At 41.5% G+C, this 14118-nt stretch overlaps 1 protein-coding gene across 2 annotated transcripts; it reads left to right on the forward strand.

Annotated features, from left to right (window-relative positions):
- The first annotated feature begins 581 nt into the window (after positions 1–581).
- On the forward strand, positions 582–6394 carry LOC119131392 (chondroitin sulfate synthase 3-like). 2 transcript variants are annotated; one of them, XM_037265809.1, is made up of 3 exons: positions 582–1673; positions 3072–3355; positions 4293–6394. In XM_037265809.1, the coding sequence occupies exons 1-3, from the start codon at positions 1007–1009 to the stop codon at positions 5856–5858; spliced, it is 2517 nt and encodes an 838-aa protein (XP_037121704.1). In that variant the 5' UTR covers positions 582–1006; the 3' UTR covers positions 5859–6394. The 2 variants fall into 2 exon arrangements, with proteins under 2 accessions (XP_037121704.1, XP_037121705.1); XM_037265810.1 differs by having other exon boundaries at positions 582–728.
- Positions 6395–14118: the final 7724 nt, after the last annotated feature.

Genomic DNA, 14118 nt, shown 5'->3' on the forward strand with positions numbered 1-14118 from the left:
AAATAATGGACTACCACACTCCCGGAGTATTTCTACCTCCTCCCGAATCGCTCCTGTGTTTAAATGAGATAATAAAAAGATAAGTCCTGGCCCCTACACCACCTTATTTACTACTTTTGACAATTGACTACGAAGTTAACTCTGAATTTCGTCTGCTGCAATAGGCCTACCGCCCACCTCTATGAAGTTCACTGTAATGCGGATGAAGTCGGAATTAAACCGGAAACTAATTTCCCAATTCTTGGCAGATCGAAACAAGCCAAGTGCATGGAGTATGATGTTTATTGATGTGATAAGGCTCTCGGTGGGGGGAAATGATTTATGTGAGATTTGTAAAATTAGTTTTAAAAAAGTAACCAAAATTTCAATAAAATGGTCAGTGGAGAGATCGATAAATGGGCAATTTAAAAAGAATAAACGTCATACACATAATACTTACAGAGACATCTATTATTGTTTTCTTTTAGTTTTCACGAATCTTCATGTTACTCCTTTAAAACAAGTTTTCTAAAGTGAACGTTTGAGCAATGTTGCGAAAACGTTCTTTTATTTTGAAAAGGCAAACATCTTCCTGGAAGTCTTGCTTGATGTGGACCACGGAACAAAAAGATGGCATTGGCAAGTTACCTTCTTCCTCCAATCGTGGAATCAAGACCCTATGGCGAGGACTTGATTATAATCGACTACACCGCAGTTGATTTTGAACTGGAAAGTGCATCGGTGATCAGGTTGTTTATCCGATCGAAGTGATTAATCTTCCAACGACTTCGTCGTAGCTATTAACGGTGGAACATTGAACGACGTCTTTAGAATTGATTACGGCTTGGGAGTGCTGTATTTCGGACCTTATGGCAAATTAGCAAATGGCTTTAGGCAGGTGAATTGAGGATGGAGTTGACCACGAGACGAACGTGACATTTAATCCCCGTGAACAATGCTAGCAGCAGCGGAAAATGCGTCTTTCCACATTTGGTAGGACACTATTATTGCCCTCCGGAGATGTTGGATGTCCATACACGTCAGCAGCTCTCTAGACAACGACAGCATTCATACAGCAACACTCCATCCACCACAAGTTTACATTCTTAAAATAGCCATGCATTTGAAATCAAGGAAACAGTGGACAACCGTCCTATTTGGTGTCATTCTCGGATTCACCGCGTGTTCTTGGTTGATTTTACCCCAAGTTCTAGAGCGTAAACGTAATGAATCTCCCCAGTGTTCGTGGAAAAGTGAGTCTGCAGTCGGAAAAATATCAGGAAACCTTGCGGACTCTGCGGCCGTCGACGACCGGGGCAGTCACGTTTTCAAAAAGGAAGAGAACAGACCATACAGTCGGACGAACAGTAGTGCAGACAACGGGAGGCCCTTGAGCCGACCTAAGCAGTTCCTCTTTGTGGGCGTGATGACAGCGAAAAAGTATCTGGCTTCTCGTGCCGTGGCAGCGTTCAATACCTGGGCGCATTCAATTCCTGGAAAAGTGGAGTTCTTCTCTAGTGCTGGCTCCAACAATGTGGACGTCCCTGTTCCTATACCGGTGGTTTCACTTCCAGGCGTGGATGATTCTTATCCTCCACAGAAGAAATCATTTATGATGCTGAAATATATCTACGATCATTATCTGGATAAATATCAGTGGTTCATGCGAGCAGACGATGATGTATATATAAGAGGTAATTGTGCTTTTGCTGGGGGTTTTTTTCTGTGGGGCAAGACAAAATTGCCGTTTGTTTGTATGGAATACAATCCCCCCCCCCCCCCCCCCCCAACACACACACACACACATTTCTTTAAAAATAATTTAGCAAATAAACTTCGCATTGGACTGAGAACGTCCAATCGCTTATTTCCAGTGGTGCTTCGATGAATCTCCCATCGATCGAGATTTTGATCAATGGTTTTCATTTCCGATCATAAAAACGAACACAACTAGAGACTAGCCTGTGTACCGTGGGATCCCCTATCCCTCTCCTTAACACTGTATGTTTTTGCATCTTCTGTAGTCAAATTGAAATGTTTTGTTTTGGAAAGAAAGGATAAAATAGAAAGAAAAAAAGGAACAGCTTAAAATAGAATTACATTTCAAAAATTTGATAAACCGTATAATTGCAGCTCTAAAATTGAAATAATGTGCAGCCAACGCAGGTGATCGGTATAGGAGTCAGTATCGGCCCATTTTATGATGATTGGTATCTGGATCAGCAGCATAAAACTGCTCGAAACACCCCTGCTTTTTTGAATACTTAAATATGATGCATTCTTAATGTGCCAGAAGACTGAAATGCTGTTCATGTTTTAAGTATTTTTTTCTTAAGCCAAATGTCAGGATTAACGTGTTTTTTTTAGTAAATAAACTAAGACACAACTACCGTTAATATTATAATGACATTTAACCTATTTCCCTGTGGTTACCATATAATTGTATGTGATTAAAATAGTTTGTAATGGATGCAGCCATTTCTTTTGTGTGAGCATGCAACCTGTAACAAAAGTAACAATAGCTGAAGTAAACAAGTTGATTTGAACAAGTTTGATGAAGGTGAACCACAGCGAATCACTGGATGTAACCTCATCGCAAACATGATTGTGCGGTTTGATCACATCGGTTATGTAGAGTATGCCATGTTTAAGCCTGTATCTCATTGAGACGCAGTGGTTAGTGAGGGTTTGTGCACGACCTGAATATTGATTTTTCGCTAGGGATTGTTCAAGATCTCAAACGGTCACAAGGATGTTTTTGAGCATGTTCAAAACTTCTGCAACAAGTAAAACGGTTTGCAATCATTTGTAACTGCAACCTTTTGGGAACACTGACGAAATAGCAACATTCGCTGTGTTTGCATACACTCACAGATCAGTGAGCTACGGAACCAACACCGACATGGAAAAGTTGCACTAACCACAGTAAAGTAAACCACAGTCCTTACTATGTGAGGCATTTGCATTTACATCAATCAGACTGAAGTGTTCACGCATTTGATCTTAAACTACTTGACTACAAGTATGTTGTTTTCATATTTTTCTTGTGACTTCATTAATTTATACTTCTACTTGCCTTCCACCCCCTTTAGGTGAGAAGCTGGAGTTGTTCCTGCGTTCTTTGAATAGCAGTAAGCCTCTTTATCTTGGCCAGACTGGCCTTGGGATGGCAGAGGAATTGGGCAAACTAGCGCTTGAGCCTGGGGAAAACTTCTGCATGGGCGGACCTGGGATGATCTTCAGCAGGGAGGTTCTACGCAGGATGATACCGCACATTGGTACTTGTCTCAGGGAGCTGTACACAACCCATGAAGATGTGGAAGTGGGCCGGTGTGTGCGACGCTTTGGAGGGACACAGTGTGTGTGGTCCTATGAGGTATTCAACTGTTTTCAATACAAATGTATTTACTTCAATGAAATGAATTGCCACTGAAACATTGACCACAGATTTCAATGAGGCTGCTATGGTGTAAACATTGGTAGAAAATTCATCTTATAACTCTAATAAAAGTTTATGGTACACTGTGTTACGTAATAGAACCGTTAATATCGAAGCCATGAACCAGGGATTAAAAATTTCACCTATGAATAGGAGAAGAGCCAAAATGAATAAATGAATGAATGAATAAGGGGGAAATAGATTTTGATTAATAAGTGATCGCACCAAATAAAATTGTTCCAGTTTAAAATATGTTGAGATACGTATTGCTTGTTCTTTTATTTGAGTGATACTTTCAAAAGTAATGCCACATTTACAGTAACCTACTGACAAGTAAATTAATCTTGTCAAATTACAAGAAACTCATTGTATCATATCCTCTTAAACTGAGCTGTACCATATGGAATCGAATGTAAACCCACTGATTAGAACCAAAATAAATTTCAAATAAATTGTCCTTAAATCGTATTGTATCGAGATTGGGATCATATCATCTTTGATTGGCAATATGCACATGCCAACCTTTGACTGAAGGTGTGGTTCTTCTGACTACATAGGCACAAACCCAGGGGGTCATCTGACCTGGTGATGTGGCTCCCCATGGGACCACATGAGGTCACATGCAGGCTTGTTCTAAAAATAGGTCATAGTTCACCAGTGATAGGAAATTGGAGATAGCAGAGTGCCCCAAAAACAGAGGGCTGGTGCGCAGTGTAGGTCCTCCAAACGGGTCATGGTGCGTCAGGCAGTCCAAATGGAAACCGTTCAAGCCCGAGCTGCTGCAGAACACATTGCGTGTATGTGTGAATTATGGTGTGTGAATTGCTGAATTTGTATAGCGCAAGTTCTTATCATTTGAAAATTCTTTCCACAGATGCAGCAATTGTTCTATGAGAATTATGAGCACAAGAAAGGTTTCATCGATGAGCTCCACAGTAGCAAGATCCACAATGCCATCACACTCCATCCCAACAAATGGCCTGCTTACCAGTACAGGCTCCATAACTACATGTTGACCCGCGAGATCTCAAGACTTCGCTACCACACCATTCTGCTTCATCGGGAAGGCCTGACTATGACTCACCTCAGTGACACAGAAATGTTGTGGGAGGACCAACAGCTGGGAGGACCACCGTCTTACATGCGCTATCAGCCCAGTGACCGAAGTGATGTTATTGAGTGGGAGTTCCTCACAGGCCGCCATATTTATTCGGCTGTTGAAAACAAGATGCCCCGCCAAAACCTTGGAAACGCTCTTCGAACTGCACTGGATGATATTGTACTCCAGGTCATGGAAATGATTAATGAAAATTCAAAAATTCGTGGCCGTGTCATAGATTTCAAAGAAATTCAATATGGCTACTACAGAGTGGATCCAATGCATGGGGCTGAATACATCTTAGACTTACTGCTTCTGTACAAAAAACATAAGGGACGTAAAATAACTGTTCCTGTGAGGCGTCACGCATACCTTCAGCAATCCTTTAGTCGACCGTTCTTTCATGAAACTGAGGTGTTAAATGTGGCGGACCTTGTGACTGCTATCAACTCTGAATCCCAGTCCTTGTCTTTTCTACCCAACTCTCTGAAGTTCTTGTCTCGTTTCCAGTTCTATGAGTCAACCAGGGAGATATGGGAGAAAAGCCAAAGGAAAGTTAACATTCTCGTCCCCTTGTCAGGTCGTTATGACACTTTTGTCCGTTTTATGGAGAACTTTGAAAAAGTGTGTTTGATACCAAAGCAAAATGTTAAACTCTCGGTGATCCTGGTGGACAACGAGAGCAATGATAACAAAGGAAAACATGTTCACTTAATCAAAAATTACCACAAGAAATATCCCAAAGCGGATCTGTCAGTCATTCCCATGACTGGGAATTTTTCCCGAGGGTTTGCGCTAGAGCTTGGCTCCTCACTGTCAGATAATGACACCCTACTCTTCTTTTGCGATGTTGATCTTATCTTTAATGCAGATGCCTTGCAGCGCTGCAGAGATAACACTGTTCAAGGGAGCCAGGTCTATTTTCCCATCATATTTAGCCAGTATGACCCTGAGATAGTGTATGCTGAAAAGGCCCCGAGAGAAAACAGTTTTGTTCTAACCAAGAAAAGTGGCTTTTGGCGTGCGTACGGCTTTGGAATAGCCTGTATTGTGAAGAGTGATTTGTTAAAAGCTGGTGGATTTGACACTTCCATTCTTGGTTGGGGTTTAGAAGATGTAGACCTTTTCACGAAGGTTATTAACTCTGGTTTAAAAGTGTTGCGAAGTCAGGAGCCGGGAATAATACATATTTATCATCCTGTCCATTGCAACTCAAGTCTTGATCAAAAGCAACTCAAAATGTGCCTTGGGTCAAAAGCAAGCACTTATGCTTCAACAATGCAGTTAGCAGAGCTGTGGATGGAGAAACACATGACAGTGTATAATAAAACTTTATCCTGACATTCCTGTCTGCGTATACCGTCACCATACAAGTTGACCTCTTTTCAAGAACACAATCAGCAATGGACAATACTGTATATTGTATGTGTTGCTTTTGGTTTTGGAGCTATTCTCTGGACAATTATTCCAAAGAATCTAGGACTATTTTCTTCAAAGCAAAATTAAAATGTGCAGACCAGTTGCAGTTGCGAGCAGCAAGTAATACAATATGTAAAAGGAAGTGGGACTTTTAAATTCAATGTAATTTGAGACTCATTCCAATTGAACATTAATTTGTGCATTAAACTGTACAGTTGGAATCTACTTTTTCTTATGTAACTTTGGACAGACAATGTTGATGACCCAATGTTAGAAATCTGTTTCAATGATTCATACTTTTGTGGGTCTACCTCTACACCAGTGTTATTTTATTATCTTTAAAAGGACCTATTTAAAAACAAATCAAAAAGTGCTTTTCAGTGTAGATTTTTGTATTGTAGGATGATATGAAACTTGTTGTCAGCGAGTCAATTATATAATTAGCAATGAGAAGTGTAGATTTATTGTGACTCCCCAATTTATTTTCCATATTGTAATAGTAGAATTATTAGTTCATATTTTACATCCCCTTTTTGGTAATAGTATATACAATGCAATGTATGTATTGTGTATATGTATCATGTTGTGTACTGTATATGCATGTGTGCATATACTTTACGTGTGTGTGTGTGCGTGCGTGCGTGTATGTATGTATGTACATGTGTTTCATGTATGTATATGTACATGTTTGTATATGTGCATATATGTATATGTAACACAATATATACACATACATTTCACATTTATTTCATGTATGTATATGTACCTTTTTGTATATGTGCATATACAAGTGCTGGCCAGTAAATTAGAATATCATCACAAAATTGAATTATTTCAGTAATCGCATTCAAAAAGTGAAACTTGTACAATATATTCATGTATTGCACACAGACTGATGTATTTCAAATATGCATTTATAAGTGACAACTAATGAAAACTCCAAATTCGGTACTTCAAAAAATTTGAATACGGGACCTCAGAAAATTAGAATATTACGTTTGTTTTTTAAGAACTGTTGGCCAACTGAAAAGCATGAACATGAAAAGTATGAGTATGTACAGCACTCAATACTTGGTTGGGGGGTCCTTTTGCCTCAATTACTGCATTAATGCGGCGTAGCATGGAGTCGATCAGTCTGTGGCACTTTTCAGGTGTTATGAGAGCCCAAGTTGCTCTGATCGTTGCCTTCAGCCGTTCTGCATTGTTGGGTCTAGCGTATTGCATCTTCCTCTTCACAATACCCCATAGATTTTCTATGGGATTAAGGTCAGGCCAGTTTGCTGGCTAATCATGGACAGGGATACCATGGTCCTTAAACCAGTTACTGGTGGTTTTGGCACTGTGTGCAGGTGCCAAGTCCTGTTGGTCACAGGAAGCATGAAATGCTCTAAAACTTCCTGGTAGACAGCTGGATTGACCTTGGAGCTCAGAAAACAGAGTAGGCCAACACCGGCAGATGACATGGCACCCCACACCATCACTGACGGTGGAAACTTTACACTGGACTTCATGCAATGTGGATTCTGTGCTTCTCCGCTCTTCCTCCAGACTCTGGGGCCTTGATTTCCAAAGGAAATGCAACATTTACTCTAATCAGAGAACATAACTTTGGACCACTCAGCAGCAATCCAGTCCTTTTTGTCCTTAGCCCAGGCGAGATGCTTCTGACACAATCTGTTGTTCAAGAGTGGCTTGATACAAGAAATGCTACACCTAAAACCCATGTCTTTCATGCGTCTCTTTGTGGTGGTTTTTGAAGCGCTGACTCCAGCTGCAGTCCACTCTGTGAATCTCCCCTACATTCTGGATGGGTTTTGTTTCACAATTCTCTCCAGGGTGTGGTTATCACTAAAGCTTGGACACTTTTTTCTACCACATTTCTTCCGTCCCTTCAGCTGTCTATTAATGTGCTTGGACACGGAGCTTTACCAACAGCCAGCCTCTTTAGCAATCACCTTTTGTGTCTTTCCCTCCTTGTGCAAGATGTCAATGGTTGTCTTTTGGACAACTGTCAAGTCAGTGTCTTCCCCATGATTGTGTAGCCTTCAGAACAAGACTGAGAGCTCATTTAAAGGCCTTTGCAGGACTTTTGAGTAAATCAGCTGATTAGTGTGGCACCAGGTCAGGCTTCTATATTTAACCCATCCATCCATTTTCAGTACCGCTTTGTCCCCACAGGGGTCACGGGCATGCTGGAGCCTATCCCAGCGGTCATCGGGCAGTAGACGGGGAACACCCTGAACTGGTTGCCAGCCAATCGCAGGGCACAGAGCCATCCGCACTAGCACTCACACCTATGGGCAATTTGGAGTGCTCAATCGGCCTATCAAGCATGTTTTTGGGATGTGGGAGGAAACCGGAGTGCCTGAAGAAAACCCACGTCGGCTCGGGGAGAACATGCAAACTCCACACAGGGAGGGTCGGAGATGGAATCGAACCCGCACCCTCCTAACTGTGAGGCAAACGTGCTAACCACCAAGCCGCCTTATATTGAACCTTTTCAAAATATTCTAATTTTCTGAGATACTAAATTTGGTGGTTTCATTAGCTATCAGTTATAATAATCAAAACTAAAATGAATAAACACTATCAGTCTGCGTGGATGGAAAGTATACAGTATACAAGTTTCACTTTTTGAATGGAATTACTGAAGTAATTCCACTATTCGATGATATTCTAATTTACTGGCCAGCACCTGTATGTATGTAACATAATATACTGTATACACACCATACATTTCAAAGAGCAGCTCAGGGAACATGCTAGTACTAATGTTTGCTTACCCCCATAGCTAGATGACTGGTTCTCGCTGACATGCTCATGTCAAGAGATATGCCCAAACCCATAGAGCTGGCCTGGCACGCATGGTTGATATGGCTTTTGCAATAAAGTGGAACCAACCCAAAACAACAACAAAAAGACTTTTCTAGCTATTGAGGCAGTGTCTATTTCTATTTCCTGTCATAGTCATTGTTGCAGACTTTTATTGGCTTACATTCATTTGGGGTTTGAGCTTTGGGGTAAATAAATCCAGGATGCTTCAAACAGATATCCACTACAGTTAATTTGTTTGCATTTCACTGTACACAGAAGCTACATTATAATACCTATTTAAGATTTACCACACATTCCATATCAGATGAATGGAATATTTAAATAGCAGCAGCCATTTCTTTCTCTTTAAAATGAAACTAGAAACGTATTGACTGTGACACTGTCATAATTTATAGGTTACATTAGTTTAAGAATAGAAATTATCACTATTTTTTCATTGAATGATATTACATTTTGTGGACAGTGATCGAAATGAGTGTGAAAGCATGCAAAGGGGAATAGAAACCTGAAACAACCCACTCCAAAATACTGCTCATGGTCGATGAAATGGAATTGTTGTACGTATCAAAATTCCACCCACCCTTCAGTTTATGTTGCAATCTTGTGCCTATATATATGTGATGATGACTGTTTAGTCATCCCGCATTACCGGAATGCAGCTTAGTCTTTTCTGGTTTAGAAACATTTCGTCATTCTACAGGACTTACCGTAACTAACACAGAGGTGGATAGAGTTACCAAATATTTTACTCAAGTAACAATATCAAAATACAGCCATTGGTAACTAAAATAATAAGATCTTTATGATGTGAAAAAATGTAAAAACAACTGAAATTTATTTTTGGATTGTTCCTAAGAGGAAAGAGAATAAGAACTTCTCCTTTCAGTGGATTTCTCAGTGCACAGGTTGTTGTGGTGGATCCTCTTCACTGAAAAAAAATCATAACACTATTTTTTAAAACAAAACATGCATATTGTATTATATACACCAATATAACTTGATGAATAATTGATCAAGTGTGAAGTGTGTGTTTTCGTAGGCCTATAGATAAACTGACCCGACGTCGGTCAAATGTACCCGACTGTCAGCACGTCGCCCTGGGAAAAAAATGAAAATATGTACACGCCGCGACAGAAGAGAAGGGCCTGTCTGTAGGCCGCGAGACCGAGGCATGGTGGTAAAAAGAGCCGAATAATTTCTCCTCCAAACACATACAGTAGGTGGCAGCAAAGGACTTTAAACATTAGATGCCTACCGCCAATAGAAAGACACCTGTCACATTATTGTGACAGAGCCGTTGCTGAAATGTAAAAAATATTTTAAAAGTACTTTCCAAAATTTGAGTGGACCTCCGTGCGCAGGAAGCTTACAGTGCCTTGCGAAAGTATTCGGCCCCCTTGAACTTTTCAACATTTCGCCACATTTCAGGCTTCAAACATAAAGATATAAAATTTTGATTTTTTGTCAAGAATCAACAAGTGGGACACAATCGTGAAGTGGAACGAAATTTATTGGATAATTTAAACTTTTTTAACAAATAAAAAACTGAAAAGTGGGGCGTGCAATATTATTCGGCCCCCTTGCGCTAATACTTTGTAGCGCCACCTTTTGCTGCAATTACAGCTGCAAGACTCAGGACCACTGCTACACCGTGATCAAGGATGCATACCACTCTGCGGCTCGTGCAGCTTTAGGACTCTCGGACCACTGTCTAGTTCATCTGATCCCGGCCTATAGGCAGAAACTAAAAACTTCTAAGCCTGTGGTGAGGACTGTGAGGAAGTGGACAGTGGAGTCAAGGCAGGACCTCCAAGCCTGCTTTGACTGCACCGATTGGGGAGCTTTCGAAGCTGCAACTTCAGACTTGCAAACTCACTGACACAGTCACATCATACATCAGTTTTTGTGAGGATCTGTGTGTGCAGACTAAGACCTTCTGCACGTACAACAACGACAAACCTTGGTTTACACCGAACCTCAGGAGGCTGCGCAAAGTCAAGGAGGAGGCCTACAGGAGCGGCGACCGCGACCTGTTCAGGCAGACCAGAAACACACTGAACCGAGAGGTCAGGAAAGCCAGGAGGTGTTACGGGGAGAACCTGAAGAGACACCTCTCTGCCAATCCTGATCCCTCAACAGTGTGGAAAGGTCTGCAGAGCATCACGGGCTACAAGAAACGAACCCCCCGTCCTGTGGAGAGCCCAAGGCTTGCTAACCAGCTAAATAAGTTCTACTGCAGGTTTGATCGGTCCTCCCACACAACGGGACTTCCTGCAGCACAATCTACATACTCACCTCTCCCCACAACTGCTCTGTCCACACCTCTATCATCGTTGTCACCCACTCTCTCTCTTGCAGAGGCCGCGCCCGCACTCCAGGTCCGCGAGGAGGAAGTGCGCCAGATGTTCCGGAGACAAAAGACCAGGAAGGCACCGGGCCCAGACGGCGTGTCACCTTCCTGCTTGAAAGTCTGCGCTGAGCAGCTGGCGCCCACCTTTGCACGGATCTTCAACCGTTCTCTGGAGCTGTGTGAGGTGCCCTCGTGCTTCAAGAGCTCCACCATATGTTGAACAGAGGGTGTGTTTTACCTAGGGCTGTGGACTCGGTCGGATTTTTGCACCGAGTCTGAGTCCGAGTCCGGCCGCTTGACCATGAGTCCGAGTCTGAGTCCGAGTCCGAGTCCGGCTGTCCATTTTTTCTGTTAATTCATGTGACTGCTTAGTCTTTATTCAAGGCTAATTTAGATCAAAATCTAAATAATTACAACAGTTTTGTGATGGCTTTGTCTTTATTAAACATATAAACGAATACAATAAACAGATACTTTCAAGTTTTAATCATTAATTACACCATTATAGCTCAGACATTTATCTAAACACAAATAATTAGTGACGACCCCTTATTTGGAAAGCGAAAAACCCATGTCGTACGGCGTCAGCACTATGTTGTTTTCAATAAAAACATGAAGAACTCACGTTTGAGTCAGTCAATTTTAATTTTGTATAAAGGATTATTCTTATTTGATGTCTTTAAATTCATCCGCGTTCTGCCATTGAAGCGGGGTGCATTCAAAGACCAGTCGTACAGACGGAACACTCATTCTCTTCACCAAAACGCAACAATATAATTACGTGAGCTCTTTGCATAAACCTCGATGCAAAGAAACTCCTCTTTTTGGGTACAGGCTACAAGGAGTATATATTACAAAGGAGACTTTATACTTAATTGTGATCATCATTCATCCATCCATCCATTTTATTTTATTACTCAGGTATTTTCAAAGCAAATTAATATTGTTGCATTTATTAATTTGCTTTAACATGACAGCGCAATATAATTAAAAGCTGACACGACAGCAATGTCAAACGTGTTCATTTAAGAAAAAGCCACACACGTTTTGTGATCAAATCTTTCATAACGAGAATGATTTGAGTGAATTGATTTTACAATTTTTATCCCCCCTCCCCACCATCTGTCACTTTGCTTGGGACAAAAGGAGCCTTCAGAACTGAAATTTCTTCTCAATTATTCATTCAAATCAATTCACTCAAATCATTCTCGTTATGAAAGATTGGATCACAAAACGTTTCCGTCTGTACGACTGGTCTTTGAATGCACCCCGCTTCAATGGCAGAACGCGGATGAATTTAAAGACATCAAATGAGAATAATCCTTTATAAAAATTAAAATTGACTGACGCAAACGTGAGTTCTTCATGTTTTTATTGAAAACAACATAGTGTTGACGCCGTACGACGCCGTACGACATCGGTTTTTCGCTATAATTCGGTATAATTCGAGGTAGTCCACCCTCACCCAAAGTTAAGGTTTCATGGGAATATTATTGTCATAATTGTCTGGACCATATGTGATAATTGTTTAATGGTAGTTATTGATAGATCTGGAAGATGTCAAGTTATAGGTGCATAAGACTATGTTGTTCATGCATATAGCACGTTCATTGTAAAAGGGGAAGAGATGTTGTGTATTTTGGGCTAACTCGAATTCCGTAGTAGAAAAACCCCGGAAGTGGGATGGGCATTCTGTGTTGTTCTGGTACGCCCTGTGAACACACTGTGAGTAAGGAATAAAGCAGTTATCATTCACGTCGTTGTCCGACCTATTCTTGCTATCTAAGAACCTGAAAAATAGTAAGGATATAACATATATCACGGGTCATTACGACGAGTTTGGTGGAGTTTTTACTGCTTCTTCTAACTCCTACCGCGCTGACTGTAACCTGACACTCTCTGGCTGCGTCTTGCCTCTTTTTTTTATTGTCGGACTCGGTGGACTCGGTCAAAATCAGCACCGAGTCGGAGTCCGAGTCCGGCAAAAAAAAATGCCCGAGTCCGAGTCCCCCGAGTCCGAACCGAGTCCACAGCCCTTTTACCGAAGTCAAATTCCTTGTTTGGCACGCTCAAACATGGCGAATAAAAACTCTTGAATCTTGAATCTTGAAGTCGCTTGGGGTATGTCTCTATCAGTTTTGCACATCGAGAGACTGGAATTCTTGCCCATTCTTCCTTGCAAAACAGCTCGAGCTCAGTGAGGTTGGATGGAGAGCGTTTGTGAACAGCAGTCTTCAGCTCTTTCCACAGATTCTCGATTGGATTCAGGTCTGGACTTTGACTTGGCCATTCTAACACCTGGATACGTCTATTTGTGAACCATTCCATTGTAGATTTGGCTTTATGTTTTGGATCATTGTCCTGTTGGAAGATACATCTACGTCCCAGTCTCAGGTCTTTTGCAGACTCCAACAGGTTTTCTTCCAGAATGGTCCTGTATTTGGCTCCATCCATCTTCCCATCAATTTTAGCCATCTTCCCTGTCCCTGCTGAAGAAAAGCAGGCCCAAACCATGATGCTGCCACCACCATGTTTGACAGTGGGGATGGTGTGTTCAGGGTGATGAGCTGTGTTGCTTTTAAGCCAAACATATTGTTTTGCATTGTGGCCAAAAAGTTCGATTTTGGTTTCATCTGACCAGAGCACCTTCTTCCACATGTTTGGTGTGTCTCCCAGGTGGCTTGTGGCAAACTTTAAACGAGACTTTTTATGGATATCTTTGAGAAATGGCTTTCTTCTTGCCACTCTTCCATAAAGGCCAGATTTGTGCAGTGCACGACTGATTGTTGTCCTATGGACAGACTCTCCCACCTCAGCTGTAGTTATCTGCAGTTCATCCAGAGTGATCATGGGCCTCTTGGCTGCATCTCTGATCAGTCTTCTCCTTGTTTGAGATGAAAGTTTGGAGGGACGGCCGGGTCTTGGTAGATTTGCAGTGGTCTGATACTCCTTCCATTTCAATATAATTGCTTGCACAGTGCTCCTTGAGATGTTTAA

This window comes from Syngnathus acus, chromosome 12 (genome assembly GCF_901709675.1).
Source record: "Syngnathus acus chromosome 12, fSynAcu1.2, whole genome shotgun sequence".
Taxonomy (NCBI): Eukaryota; Metazoa; Chordata; class Actinopteri; order Syngnathiformes; family Syngnathidae; genus Syngnathus; species Syngnathus acus.